This window comes from Anguilla rostrata, chromosome 13 (assembly GCF_018555375.3).
Source record: "Anguilla rostrata isolate EN2019 chromosome 13, ASM1855537v3, whole genome shotgun sequence".
NCBI classification, from domain to species: domain Eukaryota; kingdom Metazoa; phylum Chordata; class Actinopteri; order Anguilliformes; family Anguillidae; genus Anguilla; species Anguilla rostrata.
This window is the reverse complement of record NC_057945.1, coordinates 35,019,806-35,041,316: the sequence shown is the minus strand read 5'-3', so window position 1 is coordinate 35,041,316 and position 21,511 is coordinate 35,019,806. Positions and strand designations below refer to the sequence as shown.

The following is a 21,511-nucleotide window of genomic DNA, read 5'->3' as shown; positions in this document are numbered from 1 at the left end:
AAGATGACATCAGACCACAAGGTTTATTTTGTTAGAACATTCATTTTGCAGAAGCTGAAACAGAAAGTATACAGACTTCCTTGACAACCAGTCATGGCCGTGACAAGCAGTGAAAGATCTTATCTTTTGAATTTCCAAAAGAAAACTGGATCGATTTGTTACATGACATGGCTGAACTATGCCAAACTGTATGTCATGGGTTTCTACTTTTGGGAGAGAACAAGAAAACAAACAAACTGATGACTTCCATCGATTTGTTGATCTATGCACTGACATATATAGATAATGAACACAAACCTGAAACACCTATGCAAAGCAGCTAAATGGGGTGTTGGACATCTTGCCCCAGTTTGAAATTTGCAGTCATTTGATCTCCACATCAATGGGTTTCACTTGGTATTTGTGCAAGGACAGTCGCAATTCCAGATAATCAGAACCCTGGAGAATCACAATCCCCGGGAATTAGAATCCTGGACAGTCACAATTCCAGAGAATCAGAATCTTGGACAATCACGATTGCAGAGAATCAGAATCCCCGGAGAATCACAATCCTGGACAATCACGATTCCAGAGAATCACAATCCTGGACAGTCATAATCTGTTCTGCCCTCAGTTTCTGCAGTACTTACCTGCTGAGAACCTCCACTGACAGGTATGGAGAGGGCAAACAAGCGCGCACTGCCCTTAGAGACATGACATCATACCCCCGCCCCCTTTTTTTTGGGGGGGTGGGGGAATATCCAGTTGTGCGTCAGTTTGTCTCCTCTCTGTAACGTTCTCTTTCAGTCTGGGGGAATGCAGATAAGTTCTGTTTCAATCTGCCCTGCAATCCAACACTGAGGGAGGACAGGAGGGCAATTCTATCAGTCTAGACCCTCCGTCTGTGGTGAAGTCATCATTGGTAGCACTGATATCAAAATTATATAGCAGATTCAGTCACACAGATATCAAACTTATATGGCTGGTCAAGTTACACTGATATCAACATTATAAAGCAGATCCAGTAACACTGATATCAGACTTTTATAGCAGTTTCAGTTACACTGATATCAGAATTATTTAGCTGGTCATGGGGCACATTTCAATATTGTAATTAAACACAGGATTCAGCTTGTGGAGGTTATGTCATATAGAAGTTTTTAGTGCCAAAATATAATAAAATACACAATAGGTAGTGCAAGGCCAACATTTTCCATACGGATATCAGCAATAATGCAAATGTTTTGTGCCATAATTCAATATAATGTACGTATCACAAAGCAGTGCACAATGGGATATGTTTTTTTTTTTTTTTTAATAAAAATGATCCCAAGTGATGCCAGACTTTTTTTTTTTCCACAAAGCCCATTATAATCTGGGATAAGTGTGCTGCATTTCAAAAAACAATACATTAATTGAGCCAAAATGGAGAGAAACGCTGTAAGAGAATGGTGCTCAGGTTCCTGGGGCAGATACGAAGGCATGGCTGACAAGCAGAGGTGCGGAATTTGCGGACTGTTATTTTTAGTTCTTTTTCTGTTCTCCATCCTTGCCCATCACAAATCCAAACATTACCGTTTCAGATTCAGAACCGCAGAGGAGAAATGACAAGCACCATGTGTACGTTATCAGTGCACTGTCTCTGTTCATTTAAGAGGATAGTCTGTAAAACAACACAAAAAATAAAATTAAATAAATTACACTGAATATATATATATATATATACAATATATATTACACACACACATCATAGGTCATAGTGGAACATTTAGGTCTGAGGTCCTGTGCTGACCAAGCAAGTGACTGTACGGACGTCACTTGTGACGGTGAGCGCTTTGAACGCAGCCTGCTATCACAAACACCCACTTGCAGCCAGAGCACGACTTGCTTCCTCCCACAACCCAGCACCCCCGCCCCCACGCCACGCCCCCTCCTCACGCCTGTGACGCCTTTCTGACATTTGGGGGTGGGAAAGGTTGTGAGAGCTGTGACACTCATCCTCCAAGTTGAGACGAACGTGTGGTCTTTAGTGCGCGTTAGGATACATTTTAGAATCTTAAATTTACCAGTGTACCGACAGCCCGATATGACGAACTGAACACCTCTGTAGTTTCCCCACTTTAAGAATGCAGGCGAGAGACTGCTGCCATCTAGTGGCATAACGCTTGCAGTGAAGCAGGCTTCAGAACACACAGATCCCGGCAATGAATTTTGTCCACGCAAAATACATTTACCGTATAAAGAGATTTAACTTTCTTGACAAAACCTCAGCTTCATATATATATAATTTCTTTTTTACTTACCAAATGATTAAATTTCATTAAATGGGTGTGGCATTCTGTCTTTTTCACGGTCACATCGCATCGCTGTGATGCCTGTGATAAGCGACTCCGCTGAATACCTATACCACAGCCCCAGGGGGTATACTGAGTTACCACTTTTAGTTGTTTTTGCTGAAAACCCACAGCTTCCTTTATTAATTTATAATGAGAGATGTGCTTCACTTAGTCAGAGTATTACCACTAGGGGGTGGGGGGGTGGGCACATTGTATTGCCCCTGAGCTGCTAATTGAATCCTGAGCTGGATTTATGTGCCCTTTATTTATAAAAAATGATTTACTGTGGGAGAGTAGAACTAAGTGAACAGCTCCTAACCCTGTTAGAATTAGAATTGTTTATTAAGAATTAAATGTGACAGTCATGAGATTATGTCATCTGTATGAGCAACTCAGATGGTCACAAGTCACAAGAGTTTGACTGCTGAATGCAATAAATTGAAAACTGAACCCAGTCAGTTTTTTTCTATACGTCCACTTATTTCGTAATAAAATACTTATAACAGACACCCCCATTTTTCAGAGCTTAACAGATAAGGGGTGTCTGTTATAAGTATTTTATTACGAAAAAATAAAATAAGTGAACGTATAGAAAAAAACTGACTGCTGAATGCAATAAATTGAAAACTGAACCCACTCAAAATCTTGTGACTTGTGACCATCTGAGTTGCTCATACAGATGACATAATCTCATGACTGTCACATTTAATAGTGGACGTATAGAAAAAAACTGACTCCTGAATGCAATAAATTGAAAACTGAACCCACTCAAAATCTTGTGACTTGTGACCATCTGAGTTGCTCATACAGATGACATAATCTCATGACTGTCACATTTAATTCTTAATAAATAATTATAATTCTAACAGGGTTAGGAGCTGTTCACTTAGTTCAACTCTCCCACAGTAAATAATTTTTTTTTATAAATAAAGGGCACATAAATCCAGCTCAGGATTCAATCAGCAGCTCAGGGGCAATACACCGAGGGTGAGCTGCAACAACACTCAACAGTCCGGTGCTCCAGGAAGTGGCATCCCTGTGAGTGCAAGTTAATGGTAAATGGACTGCATTTATATAGCGCTTTTATCCAAAGCGCTTTACAATTGATGCCTCTCATTCGCCTGGGCAGTTAGGGGTTAGGTGTCTTGCTCAAGGACACTTCGACACGCCCACAGTGGGGTTTGAACCAGCAACCCTCCGACTGCCAGACCTCTTACCTCCTGAGCTATGTCGCCCTGAGTGACCGAATATTTCCAGTTTTTCCCACAACCATTTAAAAATTATGTAGGTGACTGTATAATCCACATTAAAAATGTTTTTTTTTTTAGCCAAGTATTTACCCTAATTGTTAAAACTCATGTAATAGTGTTTTTTTAATTATATATATATTTTTTAAACTTAACATATTCTGTTTCCTGTTAAATTGAACATTTTCCAAATGTATGGTTTTGTTAGGCATGTAAAGAATGAATAACATGATTACTGCTGGTTTCTGAGTGAGACTGCGAGACAGGCAATTTTGTAATCAACAGCTGCCATCTCCCACTGCTGCCAAAAATGACATTTATAAAATGTATTATCATTTATAGATTATGTTTGTATCATATTTGATAGCTCAATCCTTTGTCACCAACTTAAAGTTAGGTATATCAGCAGGGATAGTTCCATAACTCATATTAATCTAATATTCCACCAGATGACAGTATTTAACCTCTAAAATAAAACATTAATAATAATAACAATAATAATAATAATAATAATAATCATAATAATAATAATAATAATAACAAAAATAAATTTTCTTTATGCTTTATAGCAGCTTTCACACATAAAATGCAGCGAAAGTGCATCACAGTCACCACTAAAATCTACTTCTGTAAGCAGCATCCAGTGGAATATTGAGGTAACGTGGATGTGTGGATGTTTTTTTTAGCAACTAAATGCCTCCAACTTCTCAAGCCAAAAACAATAGCTTAGTTGTGTGCAAACCACCCACCAGAGAAAGTAGTTTCCTTGAAAACAGTATGAAATTGTGGCATTAATGTACAGTAGATACATGACTGTACACAGTTCATGTTGTTTTTTATTCTTTGAATAAAGAACAATTAACATGAGGAAATGCAGAACAATCTGGCACTTTTAAAAAACATAATTCAGTGACAAAAAATCATCTCCAAATGAAAGTCATATTCAAACACCACTTTCAAAGTATACATTTACAATGTATCAGTATACAAAAACTGCCAGACCACGTCTTTCTACATATATATTTCTCATATTTACAATATATTTATACTGTACAGATTTTTTTAACCCTCTTCCACTTTTTAGGGAAAGAAGAATTCAGACACTTCTGATGACAAACAGTGTTTCATACCAAACGGACAGTGAGATGTTTTAAAAAGTGCTCGCATAATTGGAAGTGCCACAATGCTTTTCACATGGTAGGGCACAAGGGCAGACCATCAATATTCAAAAAGATGGAATATCCATTCTATGTGGCCTGTTGCAAACACATTTCATTATTCAGAATGTTGTTTATTTATTCATTAGCACTTAACTGACAATGGCCAAGCTGAAATCTCCCATAATGCACTGCAAACTTGCTACAAGGCTGTTCAGACTTCCTGTTCTGAGATTTGCCCATGACTTCGAGCAACAGATTCCAAGTCAGTTACTTTTTCTTGCCACTTTTAAAAACAGAATTTGGCAGCCACTGACATAAATAAAAACAAACCTTACATGTAAAATAAAAACATTTTTAAAAATAATAAAAAATAATTGTTCCAAGCACAGGACAAGCCCAAGTAAAGAAAGACTGAACAGGCCCCTTGGGGTGTAGATTCATTTTAAACGGTGCACAGGGCGACACAGAGAGAGGTGTGACTTTGGTTACAGTCTTTGTCTTTTCACTTAAATAAGTACACAAAGCTCTACGTCAACACTGGACCTGTGAGTCTGGGATTTGTAGTCCGTGAAATATCGACGTGCTAAAGCCACACAGTAGCGTTGTTCTGAGCCAGGAAAGATGCTTGTGCGAATCCTTTGTTCAAAATGAAACACTCTTCGGTAGAGACCGTACTGTCGGCCCTGGCTCCTGCGATAATCAATCAGGAAGTGACGAGAAGTGACAGGAAGTGGCTAGGGGAACCTGTGCTAGCACCAGGATACGGACCCACGCTGGGGGAACTCTCTGATTGTCTTGTCAGTCCATCTGCGTCTGAATCAATACACTGAGAGAAAACATCGGACACTGTAACATTACAATAAATACAAAGGCATACCTCAAGATTTTAAGAATCCAGTTGTCCTTAGGAAGTAGGAAAAACTTCACCCTGTTTTCGAACTTCTTTTTAGCCACAATTCATCTTTTAAAAGCTAAATACAACAGACCCCTGTCTGACCTCATTCTTAGGAATGATCCTTTCTGAATTGGCAAAAACAGTCTTTTGAGATTTTTCAAGTTTACCTTGCATTTGAACCCACATCTACACCACTTTTTGGCTGACCTCTGGCGTGAATGGGAGCATGAGCATTCTGGGAAATGTAGTTGTGACGAAGCTCCAGTTCTGCTTCCAGATTGCAGGGGGGAGGGGTCATCCTTCCAGGTCTCCAGGTCTGGGGATTGAAATCCAGACCTGGGCCAGTAGGAAGGCCCACAGAGCAGGTCCAGTACGACCCAGCTGTGCAGTTCTGTATCTGTCCCAGATCTGACACCCAAAAGATGAGTGTGTGAAGGAAATAACTGAGTTCAGGGACAGGTGGGGGGGTGGGCGGGGGTTTACATGTGTTCCGGGCAGGTGGGGGAGGTGGGGGGTTCAGGTGTGTTCAGGGACATGTAGGGGGTTCAGGTGTGTTCAGGGACAGGTAAGGGGGATAGGTGTGTTCAGGGACAGGTGAGGGAGGGTGGTTTAGGCGTGTTCAGGGCACGCGGAGGGTGGGGGGGCACAGGTGTGTTCAGGGCAGGTGGGGGTTTCAGGTGTGTTCAGGGACAGGTGGAGCGGTTAAGAGTGTTCAGGGCAGGTGGAGGGCTTCAGGTGTGTTCAGGGACAGGTGGGGGGGTTAAGAGTGTTCAGGGACAGGCGGGGGGTTAAGAGTGTTCAAGGACAGGTGGGGGGTTAAGAGTGCTCAGGGACAGGTGGGGGGTTAAGAGTGTTCAGGGACAGGCGGGGGTTAAGAGTGTTCAGGGACAGGTGGGGGGTTAAGAGTGTTCAGGGACAGGTGGAGGGGTTAAGAGTGTTCAGGGACAGGTGGGGGGGTTAAGAGTGTTCAGGGACAGGTGGGGCGGTTAAGAGTGTTCAGGGCAGGTGGAGGGCTTCAGGTGTGTTCAGGGACAGGTGGGGGGTTAAGAGTGTTCAGGGACAGGTGGGGGGTTAAGAGTGTTCAGGGACAGGCGGGGGGTTAAGAGTGTTCAGGGACAGGTGGGGGGGTTAAGAGTGTTCAGGGACAGGGGGGGGTTAAGAGTGTTCAGGGACAGGCGGGGGGTTAAGAGTGTTCAGGGACAGGTGGGGGGGTTAAGAGTGTTCAGGGACAGGCGGGGGGGTTAAGAGTGTTCAGGGACAGGTGGGGGGTTCAGAGTGTTCAGGGACAGGCGTTTCCGAGGGGAAATAGCAGAGCAGCGCCGTGTGCTTTTAAAGAAAGGCAGCGCGCGGTCGGTCACATGATGTCAACGAAGAACTCGCAGGGGTTGCCCATGGCGTGCTGGAAGGACTGGCGGCTGGCGGTCAGCTCCGGCGGGACGGAGGCCAGCTCGCGCACCGGCGGGGCTCCCGGGGGCCCGCAGCTGGACGAGGGCTTGGGGGCCAGGCGGGCCAGGCTGTAGGGCGGGGGCAGGCCGGGCGGCCCGTAGGAGGAGGCCTGGCTCCGCTCGCTGTGAGTGCAGGAGGCGTGGCTGTGCTGGGTGAAGGGGGCGTGGCTGTACGAGAAAGAGGCGCGGCTGTGGGCGGAGTGGCCGTGGCTGCGGTGGGAGGGGGCGCGGCTCCTGTGGGAGTGGGCGTGGCTGTAGCCCGAGTGGGCGTGGCTGTGGGAGGAGTGGGCGTGACTGTGGGAGGAGTGGGCGTGGCTACGAGTCGAGTGGGCGTGGCTGCGGTGGCTCATCTGGCTGGCCGACCTCTCGCTCCGCCTCCCTCCCCGGGTGGCCGGCTCTGATTCGCTGCCCCCGCTGCCCGTCGACTTGCGGTCCTTCTCTCGCGGCGAGGGGCGTCGGCCTTTCCCGGCACTGGGGTTTGAGCCGCTGCTTCTGCTGCCTGTGAGGGGGGAGACAGAGAGAGGCAGAGAGAGAGAGAGAGAGAGAGGGAGAGAGAGAGAGAGAGAGAGGGAGAGAGGGGGAGAGAGAGAGAGAGGGAGGGAGAGAGAGAGAGAGGGAGAGATAGAGAGAGAGAGAGGGAGATAGAGGGAGAGACACAGAGAGAGAGAGAGAGGGAGAGAGAGAGAGAGAGAGAGAGAAACGACCACGTTACGGACAGACGAGCTCTCCACTGCACACCACGCCCGGCAGCCGCCGCCTGCCAAAGCCGCCAAGTGCGCCACGGCCTTAACGACAGGAATCACAGCTCCTACAGACACAGGCAGGGCCTCACAGCTCCTACAGACACAGCCAGGGCCTCACAGCTCCTACAGACACAGGCAGGGCCTCACAGCTCCTACAGACACAGCCAGGGCCTCACAGCTCCTACAGACACAGGCAGGGCCTCACAGCTCCTACAGACACAGGCAGGGCCTCACAGCTCCTACAGACACAGGCAGGGCCTCACAGCTCCTACAGACACAGCCAGGGCCTCACAGCTCCTACAGACACAGGCAGGGCCTCACAGCTCCTACAGACACAGCCAGGGCCTCACAGCTCCTACAGACACAGCCAGGGCCTCACAGCTCCTACAGACACAGGCAGGGCCTCACAGCTCCTACAGACACAGGCAGGGCCTCACAGCTCCTACAGACACAGGCAGGGCCTCACAGCTCCTACAGACACAGGCAGGGCCTCACAGCTCCTACAGACACAGGCAGGGCCTCACAGCTCCTACAGACACAGGCAGGGCCTCACAGCTCCTACAGACACAGGCAGGGCCTCACAGCTCCTACAGACACAGCCAGGGCCTCACAGCTCCTACAGACACAGCCAGGGCCTCACAGCTCCTACAGACACAGGCAGGGCCTCACAGCTCCTACAGACACAGGCAGGGCCTCACAGCTCCTACAGACACAGCCAGGGCCTCACAGCTCCTACAGACACAGGCAGGGCCTCACAGCTCCTACAGACACAGGCAGGGCCTCACAGCTCCTACAGACACAGCCAGGGCCTCACAGCTCCTACAGACACAGGCAGGGTCTCACAGCTCCTACAGACACAGGCAGGGCCTCACAGCTCCTACAGACACAGCCAGGGCCAGCAGCTCCTACAGACACAGGCAGGGCCTCACAGCTCCTACAGACACAGCCAGGGCCTCACAGCCCCTACAGACACAGGCAGGGCCAGCAGCCTCGTTAATCAAGGACACGGCGCTGGGCCCTTGCCGATAAAAATAAATAATAAAGATCAAAGCAAAAGAGCATTCAAACTGCGCAGAGGCTTTTAAAGGAGAGTTCTGGTCAAAGTTACATACTGTGATATGTTGTACCTGGAGTATCAGCTACTGCCAGACTCCACCGAGAAGTGGTTCTCATGCGATGTGAGCTCCACCACCACGGTTATGTTTTCACACAGTCCGACCACAACGGAACCAGCGACACAAATGTGAAGTGCAGCACACCAACCGTTAAGACGTTGACAGGTTCTCACCTTTTTCAAAAAAACAGATTTGGCCACGTTTCAACTGTTTCACACCCCTGACACTTCACAGCACTTCACTTGCACTTCAAACTGCCACAGACACAAGATGCCGGAAGCCACTGACACACTGGGAGAGGAACTTAATGCTAATCTACTATATGTTCCTGCACACACAGCACGAAATCCTTCTTCCCCGTAACTCACAGACCCACCAGCAGGGCGGCGCTATGGAGGTCCCCGTACGATAGCTCAGACACTCTGGGGCGACGGGGGGGTTTCCCCATAGGAGGGGTGTCCCTCCCGACTGATAAAAGTCACCTGACCACTGGAGTGTGAATGTATGGATGTGGCTCCGCCCCCTCTGCGGGGCAGCTCAGAACGCCCGGTCAAAACGACACCACGCCATCAAACATGCGGAGAGAGAGAGAGAGAGAGAGAGAGAGAGGAGAGATGCACAGCGCGGGCTTGGGTGTGGGGGTGCGGAGGGGGTGGATGGGGGGGGGATGGAGCAGCGGGGATGTAGATGCGAGATGTGTCCAAAGCAGTGATGACGCGAGCAATGGAAAGTAGAATTGAGATAGAGAGAGAGAGGAGAGAGCATGAGAGAGAGCAAAAGAGAGGTAGGAAGAGAGAAACAGAGGGAGAGAGAGAAGAGTGAGAGAGAGAGAGAGAGAGAGAGAGAGAGAAGCGAGAATGAGAGCGAGAGCGAGAAGCAGAGAGAAAGAGGGAGGGAGGCGGTCTTACCGGATCCCCCTGTCCCTGGGATTACCTCCTCCATCAGTCTGCCATTGCCAGCAGAAACAGAGGAAATAATACAGTTACACACAGCCCTGCAGCACACACACACACACACACACACACACACAGCCCTGCAGCACACACACACACACAGCCCTGCAGCACACACACACACACACACACACACACAGCCCTGCAGCACACACACACACACACACACACACACACACACACAGCCCTGCAGCGCACACACACACACACACACAGCCCAACAGAGCCCTGCACACACACACACACACACACACACACACGTACACACACACACACACACAGCCCAACAGAGCCCTGCACACACGCGCGCGCACATGCACAGACACACACAGCCCTGCAGCGCACACACACACACACACACACACACACACACACACACAGCCCTGCAGCGCACACACACACGTACACACACACACACACACACACACACAGCCCAACAGAGCCCTGCGCACACGCACAGAAACACACAGCCCTGCAGCGCACACACACACACACACAGACACACACACACACACACAGCCCAACAGAGCCCTGCGCACACGCACAGACACACACAGCCCTGCAGCGCACACACACACACACACAGACACAGCCCAACAGAGCCCTGCACACACACGTGCGCGCGCACACACACACACACACACACAGCCCAGCAGATCCCTGTAGCACAAACACACACACACATACAGAGCCCTGCACCACGCACACGCCCACACACACACACACAGAGCCCAGGATTCCCCTAAAGCACACACACGCACACGCACACACAGCCACGCATAAACTCATAAACCGACGCACACACAACTGTGCACACACATTTACACAAATACACACACACACAAGCAGTTGCACACCCGCGCACACGAATGCACTCGTGCAAACACGTGCATGCACACACACACAGACTGACGTCCCGTACAAACACACAGGCGCTCTCCGCCCTGCAACCTCGACGTACAAAAAACTGCAAGCATTCGTGAACACGCAGCCAACACACAGTGAACGCGTCGCAAACACACAGGCGCTCTCCGCCCTGCATTGACCTGCTGACGTTACGACGGATAAAAATCTGCAACAGCAATTTACGTGACCCCAGCATGTCACGTGAACAGCGACGGGCAGAAGCACACAGGCGCATGACTCCAGGCTCGGATCAGGTTAACAACTCGCTCGGCACCAAAATGCTCACGTCGCGCACCAACCCCCACCCCAAGTCTCGCACGTTCCAAAGCACTCCACGACAAAACAACCTGTCACCAAAGCACGTTAAACGACCACTCACACAGCATACCACGAATACCAACCCACAGCACGTTACAGCCTCACAGAATGAGAGGATAAAACAGGCGGAGAGAGAGGGGGAGAGAGGGAGAGGGAGAGGGAGAGAGAGGGAGAGAGAGAGAGAGGGAGAGAGAGAGACCGATGGTGGCGATGCTGTGGAATGGGTGGAGGGCGGAGTGGAAGATGTGCAGCCAAAAGAAGAGTCAGGGGGGGGTTTAAATCTGGCGCAGTGTGCAGTACGCTGGCAGCTGCACTCCCATAACACTCTGTGCTCCCGACGGGTCGGCTACTACTGCCTGTCTGATCCTGACACTCATCCATTCTATCGGTGATCGTCCGTCTTGCCTGTCTAATTGCTGCCTTGGTCTAATTAGACACCTGGTACAAATCTAGACAGAATAACCACTTTTAAAATGGCAAACTGAGGACCATATCGGGTGTGATCAAAGGCCTCAATCCGAGCCATTTTTGACCAGATTGTGATATTTCTTATCATTTAGTTTGAAACAAGCTTAAAAGCAAACTCCAGATCCTGGTTGTCCATTAACGAAATAACATTTGTAAAGCTGGAAATAAAAATTTAATTTGAGTCACTGAACAAGACCTCAACAAAGTTCTCACTAGGTAGGATGACTTTTGCTGCCATGCACACCCTAGTGGTGAGACATGGGTACTGCAGGAGCCGCTCAGTCACTCGGTGATTGAGAGAGCCACAGTGTCTTGGGCTGCTTCTTCCAGCCACAGCCCAAAATAATAATAATAATAATAATAATAAAAAAAATAAATAAAATACAAATTAAATAAATCAAGCACATGTTTCCACCAATCCACCTTACAAATCACAACAGCCCCAGTGAAGACTTTCAGTCATTTGGCCCGTTTGTCTGGTCCATTTTGACAGGAAAAGGAGTCTAACCCCTGTATGTTTGAGGTGTTTTTTGAAAAGCACTCTTTTGCAGTATAGCATAGCTGTTCCTGATACACACATCGAGCTGGCCTTTATGTGCATTCAGGGTAAACAGGATAAAACAGCAATGCTGTAGAACAGAGCTTGGACCCAAACAGACAGCATAGACAAACTCATTTCAGACAGAGCAGCCGTGCCCACAAATTTTCATTAAACACTGTCACCTGGAATCGATCTTACTCTAAAACAGAGACACGCAGGCAACGGTGCAGACATAAATCTCAGGTCTGGAGGCTGTGTTCAGGTGGACTGGGGACCCAGCACACGCACAGACGTCAGCAATAGCTCAACTGTGCTTTACCATGGAATCAAACACTGCTGAACTTTGAACCTTAACATCTGCAATAAAAACAAAACACACTTTTATACACACGGGTTATGTGTCATATATAAGAAACGGTATACATATAAAGCAAGGATTACAATTCAAAATACTGTCTGGAAGGCCATGAACATGCTGTAGCATGTACTTTAAAATACGATTAATTCTACGATATATTTAATCGGGTATGGGTGAAAACCACAGATTAAACTGTCATCTATGACTGAGCCAAAGCAAAAAGCACGCCCTTGATGACATCACCAGCTCATACCCTGGAGTGATGCGTGTTCCTCTCACTGATTGCAGATAAGCTTCCCAGACCTCTCGCCTAAATTCCCGCAGGTGATCCGCAGCCAATGAGAGAGGTGGGAGGAGCTCAGAACAATTTCGACCTTGAACCTCACCAAACTCAAGGTTATTTAAGGTAGTGTTATACTGTTGTTGGAAAAAATACAATCTTAATTTCTTTTTTTTTTTTTGTGAGAATTCAGACCAAACTGCTCTGCACCGTGAATGAACTTCCTCTTTGAAAGTTCATAAATACTGGCCGTTGCCAAGCAGTATTTCTCATAATGACAGAACAGTAGCATGATGAAGTCTAATTCACTTTTCTTTCAGAGATTACCGCAATGAAACGGAACCTCGAGGGGACACTTACAGACAGAGAGGCCATTACTGGGTATCAGGGCACGTGAGAGAACTCCACAAACCTCTTTCAGCACAGACCAACAAACCTGCAAACCGTAACACCAACTGAAAAGGACGGTTCTTCAACCTGTTCCACTCTTCTACTGTTACAGTGTACCATGAAAATCTTCCAGGCTGGCTTGAATAGGCTGACCATCTGAGATTTTGAGGTTGAGCCGGCAATTCATTGGGCAAAGGAAACAGAACTCTTGTGGTGACTGAAGCAGGTCTGGCGATCCACCCCTCCCACACCCAGCCCCCGCATGCCCCACCCTGCCCCCCCTCTGCACCCCCACTTACCCTCACTCTGTTGGCTCCCCGCACTGCCGCTGTGGAAGCTGTGGCAAGGGTCCGAGTAGCCGGGGGGGAAGCCGGGGGGTGCGCTGGGGTACCCCGGGTAGGGGAACGGCTGGCCCCCCAGGGGCCAGGGGTTGGTGGCGGGTGGGGGTAAGGGGGCCAGGGTGTCCTGCTCCGAGCCGCCCCCGCTGGAGCCCTCGTTCAGATTTAGGGACGCCATGTCTGACGGAGGGGAGAGGACACAGAGGGGTTAAACTAAAGCGGAGCATCGCAGATGTTCAGATCTTCACTGTTACTGGAATTAGCACTGTTGCCGTTAGCAGTAGCTAGGAGTGGCTATTCAGATCTTCACTACTACTGGAACTAGCACTATCACTGTTAGCAGTAGTTAGGAGAGGCTTCTTAAGCACAGTGTTATGGGTCAGATATTCAGATCTTCGCTATTACTAGAAGTAGCGCTAACACAGTTAGCAGTAGCTAGGAGAGGCTATTCAGATCTTCACTACTATTGGAACTAGCACTAACACTGTTAGCAGTAGCTAGGAGTGGCTATTCAGATCTTCACTTATACTAGAAGTAGCGCTAACACTGTTAGCAGTAGCTAGGAGTGGCTATTCAAATCTTCACTTATACTAGAAGTAGCGCTATCATTGTTAGCAGTAGCTAGGAGAGGCTATTCAGATCTTCACTATTACTAGAAGTAGTGCTAACACTGTTAGCAGTAGCTAGGAGTGGCTATTCAGATCTTCACTATTATTAGCAGTAGCGCTAACATTGCTAGCACTAGCTAGGAGAGGCTATTCAGATCTTCACTCATACTAGAAGTAGTGCTAACATTGTTAGCAGTAGCTAGGAGAGGCTATTCAGATCTTCACTATTACTAGAACTAGCAGTATCACTGTTAGCAGTGGCTAGGATAGGCTATTGAGATCTTCACTATTACTAGAAGTAGCACTAACACTGTTAGCAGTAGCTAGGAGAGGCTAATTCAGATCTTCACTACTACTGGAACTAGCACTATTACTGTTAGAAGTAGCTAGGAGAGGCTAATTCAGATCTTCATTATTACTAGGAGTAGCGCTAACACTGTTAGCAGTAGCTAGGAGAGGCTAATTCAGATCTTCACTATTACTAGAAGTAGTGCTAACACTGTTAGCAGTAGCTAGGAGTGGCTATTCAGATCTTCACTATTATTAGCAGTAGCGCTAACATTGCTAGCACTAGCTAGGAGAGGCTATTCAGATCTTCACTATACTAGAAGTAGTGCTAACATTGTTAGCAGTAGCTAGGAGAGGCTATTCAGATCTTCACTATTACTAGAAGTAGCGCTAACATTGTTAGCAGTAGCTAGGAGAGGCTATTCAGATCTTCACTATTACTGGAACTAGCAGTATCACTGTTAGCAGTAGCTAGGAGTGGCTATTCAGATCTTCAATTTTACTGGAACTAGCACTAACACTGTTAGCAGTAGCTAGGAGTGGCTATTCAGATCTTCACTTATACTAGAAGCAGCGCTAACACTGCTAGCCGTGGCTAGGAGCGGCTGTCTAAATGAGAACGGCGGCCGTACTTTGGCACAGGTCGCCGAAGGTGTAGTAGCACTGCTCGGAGAAGGTGATCTTGTTGACGGTGTGCCGCAGGTAGCCGTGCTTCAGCAGGCTGCTGGCGTACTTCCGCGCGTCCCGCCGGTCCTTAAAGCCCTCCACCCGCGAGTACAGCCAGTCCACCACGTCCGCACCTGCGCCAGGTAGAACAGGAATTACACCACCCCCTTTCCCCCTCTCCACCCGCGAGTACAGCCAGTCCACCACGTCCGCACCTGCGCCAGGTAGACCAGGTAACAGTGATTACACCTCCCCCTTTCCCCCTCTCCACCCGCGAGTACAGCCAGTCCACCACGTCCGCACCTGCGCCAGGTAGACCAGGTAACAGTGATTACACCACCCGCTTTCCCCCTCTCCACCCGCGAGTACAGCCAGTCCACCACGTCCGCACCGGCGCCAGGTATAACAGGAATTACACCACCCCCTTTCCCCCTCTCCACCGCGAGTACAGCCAGTCCACCACGTCCGCACCTGCGACAGGTACACCAGGTAACAGTGATTACACCACCCGCTTTCCCCCGCTCCACCCGCGAGTACAGCCAGTCCACCACGTCTGCACCTGCGCCAGGTAGACCAGGAATTACACCACCCCCTTTCCCCCTCTCCACCCGCGAGTACAGCCAGTCCACCACGTCCGCACCTGCGCCAGGTAGACCAGGTAACAGTGATTACACCTCCCCCTTTTCCCCTCTCCACCCGCAAGTACAGCCAGTCCACCACGTCCGCACCTGCGCCAGGTAGACCAGGTAACAGTCATTACACCACCCCCTTTTCCCCTCTCCACCCACGAGTACAGCCAGTCCACCACGTCCGCACCTCAGGGGGACACTCAAACCACATAGGAGGACCGTCACATGTGAATTAGGACATTACGACTTTTAGAATCATAAGACTGCCCATCATACAATGACCTCCAAAAGTATAGTAACGGCAGAGTGGAATTTGTCATTTTCTACATACTCAAGGCATTTGGATTTAACATCCAGTCATCTGTTAACATAATTCTACACAGCTGAAAATGGGGGGACTCAGCACAAAAACAGCTGTTTCTGTAAAATATATATGCATGTAAATACCATGAAGTAAAAGCTGGTTTGTCTCATATTCCTCTTTCAATCTACAAATACCTTTAATATACAAAATAACAAATTTCACTCTATCGTTACTTCACTTTTTCAGGGGACTGTATGATTTGTAAGTGTTTCAGACAAAACACAAACAAAAAAAAAAACTGATTTGACTTTAATTGTTCCAATGTACATTCCCATGTTTAAGCAGGAGGTAACAAAGTGAACACTAGCCGGTGGCAATATAGGTGCCACTTATTTTAACAGAAGGGGTAAGTGCTTGCATGGTTCTGTAATACGTTTAGTGTTCATTAACGCAAGTTTAGGTCCCAGTGAAAATCCCCGCTTACCGATGACGGCGTTGGCGATGGTGATCTTCAGCCACATCCTGTCTCGGATCTCCAGGCCCGAATCTGGCAGCTGCATCACCTTGACGATGGTTGCCATGTCCGTCTTGCTGACGGACAGCGGCAGATCGTCGAACTCTGAGGGGAGTAAAGAGAGAGCGCGGTCAGCCAATCAGCATCAGTTTCTCACAGGAAGGAGGAGGAGCCTCAGACTAGCTGGTCTCAGATGCAGGCCTACACGCCAGGAGGAGCTCAGTGTTCTGAATCAGAGTGAATTACTACATTGCTGTGCTGAAGAATCAGCCAATCAGTCATTGCTGTGCTGAGGAATCAGCCAATCAGTCATTGCTGTGCTGAGGAATCAGCCAATCAGTCATTGCTGTGCTGAGGAATCAGCCAATCAGCCATCGCTGTGCTGAGGAATCAGCCAATCAGCCATCGCAGTGTTGCTGTGCCAGACTGGGGGCGGTTGACTGTACCGTACTGAGGGAAGGAGCCAGTCAGTGCTGTGGTGTGGGAGATCCAGGCTGCAGGGTCAATGGGCCTCACAGGCTCAGCTGCAAATGACACACACGTACGCGCGCACACATGCAAACACACACGCATACAAACACCACACACACACACACACACACACACGCATACAAACACCACACACACACACACACACACGCATACAAACACCACACACACACACACACACACACGCATACAAACACCACACACACACACACACACACACACACACACACACACACACACACATGTACGCACACATACAAATAACACACACCCACACACCACAGACACACACACATAAAAACACCCCACACACACACAAATAATGCAAACACACACACATGCATACAAACACACATACACAAACACCACACACACACACACATACGCACACATACAAATAACACACACCCACACACCACAGACACACACACACACACACACACACACACAACGCAAACATACACACATATGCATACAAACACACATACACACACACATATGCATACAAACAACACACACACACACACACACACACATTTCATTAAAACACAGAACCAGGCACACAATAGGAGGCACAGCCTATCAGAACGCAGTACTCTTTCCTCAAGGTGGCTGAAGCATTGTATGCAAGGGCCCTGAGTGCCTATGGGTCATTACCTGTTTGTACAAGTGTTTATGTGAGGAACAATGTGTGTGTCTGTGTGTGAGACAAAGAGTAAGTGTGCATGTGTCAGGGAGAACGGGCATTTCAGCATATGGGAATCTGAGTGCATCAGCAGTTTTCACTGCATGAGTGCGTGTGTGTGGGTGTGTGTGCGTGCGTGCATGTGTGTGTGTGTGTGTGTGTGTGTGCGCGCTCTCACCTCGGGGGATGGTGAAGTAGCTGCGGGGAGAGGGGTCCCAGCACTTAGCCACTGTCAGACTGATGGGCCTGTGGGGACAGAGAGACAGTCAGCCTCTGCGCTGGCTAACGTGCTATTTATCCAACCTGACATCCTCACTCAGAGAGAGACAGTCAGCCTCTGCGCTGGCTAACGTGCTATTTATCCAACCTGACACCCGCACCACGGCCGGCCAATTAATCCCCGTCCCATTCATCCTGCTGGCCCATTATATAAACACCCAGCCCGGGTGCCTAGGCAACCCGCATCATGTGACCCCGGATTCACACCTGCAGCCCCCCTCCGTTAGAGGAACAAAGCGTTCGACGCGACGCACTGCAGCGCCACCGCTGCACAATGAGACGGACCGTGGGCGAGGGAAGCAGGGCTGGGCTGTAACGAGGGGCCTTTCTTTCATACTGCACTAGGCCCCGCTCCCACCGAAACTCATTAATCAGGCGCTCCCAAGACCCCACAGGTACCTCCCCACAGACTTCCCGCAAAACGCTTCCTTATATGGTCAGGAAAAATTGCAAATTAGGTTATTTTTTAGCAATGCTCAATATTATTAGCCATTTCTCTCCATAATATGTAATCTCCAGTCAGGCCTCTCACTGTTGTATAGCTGTACTGAAATGCGTGCGCTTAAAAAGGCCCATTTCCCACAGTACTATACAGCACAGTACTATAATAAGTAATAAAATATGCATTTAGCAGATGATGTACATTCTTTCTCATATGATAAACTTACACAGCTGGATATTTTACTGAATCAGTGCAGGGTCAGTAACTTGCTGAAGGGTATTAGGACAGTGTCCAGTCTGGGAACTGAACCTGTAAACCCTGCACTGCACAGTGCCACAGGTAAGCTAGCACCAATGGGAGGAGAGCTGCGACTCTCACTGCCGACGAACTCGTACCCGGTCTTAGAGACGATCTCCCTGAGGATCCTGACGGCGTCGTCGTTGCTCATGTTCTCAAAGTTCACGTCGTTCACCTGCGTGCGAGAATGGCTCGGTCATTCCCTCAGGTGGGAAACAGCATCTCCCATCAACCCATCGCAGGTACGGTCAGTGCCCATTCACTACCCTGCGCGTAGCACACACACACACACACACTGCGGTAGCACCTGAGCAGCTCCACCCAATTCCAGGCCAGAGCGGTTATTCCTAGCCTGCATCTCCAGACACTCACGGAGGTTCCGTTGCAGTTAAAATTCCTGTTGCATCACAACTTCACTGCTGTCAACAATACATGGTGCTTTTGCATGGTGGACAAAAAATCATTTTCCCTGAGTTTTACTTGTTCACATCCACACATTACGTTACATTACAGGCATTTAGCAGACGCTCTTACCCAGAGCGACTTACACAACATTATACACAGCATTTACACTGCATCCATTAATACAGCTGGATATATACTGAAGCAATGCAGGTTAAGTACCTTGCTCAAGGGCACAACGGCAGTGTCCTACCTGGGGATCGAACCTTACAAGACCAGTTCCTTACCCATTATACTACACTGCCGCCCAAGTGTCCCTCCTGACCCTGAAAGTAAAGCGCCCTGACACTTCTGACGTGTGCGTAGAACAGCAGTTACACGGATTTCCCGAGCTTAGAGAGAAAACGGGAACATGAACGGTAAAGCTATTCATAATGTCACTCTGCCACAGCATAGATCCTCCCCCCACAGGGATTAATTTTTTTATTATCTGAGCCCAAATTGCATTTACGCTGGCATTTCGTGCGGATCAACGCCCCCAGACCCCCCATTCACCCGATTCGGGACACACGTGTCCGCCGGCAGCGCCTCACGTGGCCGGGGGTGCGGGGGGGAGCGAGACGCTTCGCGGGAGCGATGACAGAGGAGCGTCTTCTTCCCGTTCTTTTTTTCGGGCTCTGAGAAATGAGCCGCGTGGCGTAATCGCTTCAGCGCGGTGTCATAGCCGAGCGGGACGGTAAATCCCCCGCGTTGTTTTAAGCGGCTTTGCAGGGACGGGGGACGGGGACGGGAGGGGGGGGCAGGGGGGGGCGAGCACGGTGCACGGATTCCACCGCCGAAAAGCCATCGGCATCCCCCACAGGGAGCGGCAGACCGGGCTTGATTTAGTTTCTCTCTCTTTTTTTTGGTTCTTTAAAAAAAAAAAAATACATATTTTTAAAGGTAGCCTGAAAGGGGTCCTGCCAAGGCACCTGAACTCACATTCTCAAGATTTCACATTTTACAGGTGACGTGAAACACCAGCCCCAATGCCATCGTAGTTCTGGTCACAGCCACCTTTTATACACCAGTTTATTCAGCCTGTGTATGGGTTTCACCCACACACACAGCCACACGCACACACACACGCACACACTCAAACACACGCACCCACACGCATGCACGCACACGCACACACACACCCACAGGCACACACACACACGCACACACCCACACACACGCGCACACACACACACACAAACATGTACGCACACACTCAAACACACGCGCGCACACACACACACACACACACTTCAGGCGATATTTCAGGCGAGTTTTTTAATACTGAGTGTACGTACATGTAGGAGCACAGGGCCCTGCAGGTCATATTAAAACATTCATCAAACGGCCAGTAAATACATCAGCAGGGATATGATCGGGATGAAGGGAGGCCGGTGACTCCAAACTTAATGGCGTCGAGACGACAGAGAGATTGATGGCGCGGACGTGGACAGAAAACGTTAGCTAGCCGTGTCCGCAGGGAAAGCTAGTTCGGCCGGGAAGAGTTGCTGTTGCCTTTCAAACTCCTCCAAATCTACATACACAACACGCTTAAGGCTGAAGTCCTTCCGCTCTTATTAAAGACTCATTTAGACGGCACCATTACACAGCAGACCTGGGTCAAACACGTATTTGTTTTCTGATTCAAATACTTTTCTGTGCTCTATTGATCTTGCCTGGTGTAACTGAGCCTGCCAATATGACCAGAAGGCGGGGGTTTGCACTTCTTGAGAGTATTTCATTGGTTCCAGCACACCAGACAAGATCGGCAAAGTGTAGAAAATGTATTTGAATCGAAAAACAAATACGTATTTGACCCAGGTTTGTCACACAGCGTGATCTAGGAACCAGCCCTATGAGTGTATGAGTGTATGAACACAGAGGTTATTCCCAAAGTGTACGGTATCAGTCCTGTATCTGACGTCCACACCAAAGACACCACTGCCTCTGAACTGCCCCCCCCCCCCCCCCCTCACCTGGAGCAGCATGTCCCCCGGCTCGATGCGCCCGTCGGCAGCCACGGCCCCCCCCTTCATGATGGAGCCGATGTAGATGCCCCCGTCGCCCCGGTCGTTGCTCTGCCCCACGATGCTGATGCCCAGGAAGTTGTACTTCTCTGTGAGAGAGAGCGGAGCGATCAGCGCTCGAGAGTCACCGGGAGCAGGGCAGAGCAGGACTTGACATTAAGGTTGGGGTTGGGGTTAGGATTGATGCTCACATTAGGGTTGGGGTTAATGTTGGGATTGGTGCCAATATTGACATTAGGGTTGGGGTAAATGTTGGTGTTAGTGTTAGTGTTGGGGTTGGTGCTAAGGTTGGTGCTGGCGTTACAGTTGGGGTTGGGGTTAGATTTGGAGTTAGGGTTGGGGTTGGGGTTAAGGTTGGATTTAGGGTTTG

The 21,511-nt window shown here is 48.8% G+C and overlaps 2 protein-coding genes and 1 long non-coding RNA gene across 6 annotated transcripts in view; 1 reads left to right on the top strand and 2 right to left on the bottom strand.

Annotated features, from left to right (window-relative positions):
• The window catches only part of LOC135238574 (matrix remodeling-associated protein 8-like), a 249,684-nt gene that overhangs the window by 167,197 nt on the left and 60,976 nt on the right, over nt 1-21,511 (bottom strand). The gene's annotated exons all lie outside the window — the stretch shown is intronic.
• LOC135237699 (uncharacterized) lies at nt 5,950-6,410 on the top strand. The gene is made up of 3 exons (XR_010324896.1): nt 5,950-6,076; nt 6,116-6,182; nt 6,311-6,410. It is a non-coding gene; the product is annotated as an uncharacterized LOC135237699 (long non-coding RNA).
• The window catches only part of LOC135237696 (segment polarity protein dishevelled homolog DVL-1-like), a 52,372-nt gene continuing 37,667 nt past the window's right edge, over nt 6,807-21,511 (bottom strand). For 2 of the 4 annotated variants that reach the window (XM_064305062.1, XM_064305064.1), the window contains 8 exons: nt 21,091-21,230; nt 18,772-18,848; nt 17,834-17,901; nt 16,928-17,005; nt 16,452-16,586; nt 15,001-15,168; nt 13,434-13,652; nt 6,807-7,561 (listed from right to left, as the gene is read on the bottom strand). In XM_064305062.1, coding sequence (XP_064161132.1) covers nt 6,972-7,561; nt 13,434-13,652; nt 15,001-15,168; nt 16,452-16,586; nt 16,928-17,005; nt 17,834-17,901; nt 18,772-18,848; nt 21,091-21,230 — 1,475 coding nt within the window. In that variant the 3' untranslated portion in view covers nt 6,807-6,971. Of the gene's footprint in view, nt 7,562-9,828; nt 9,867-12,425; nt 12,464-13,433; nt 13,653-15,000; nt 15,169-16,451; nt 16,587-16,927; nt 17,006-17,833; nt 17,902-18,771; nt 18,849-21,090; nt 21,231-21,511 lie in introns of all 4 variants that reach the window. The other 2 variants (XM_064305063.1, XM_064305065.1) reach the window with 2 other exon arrangements.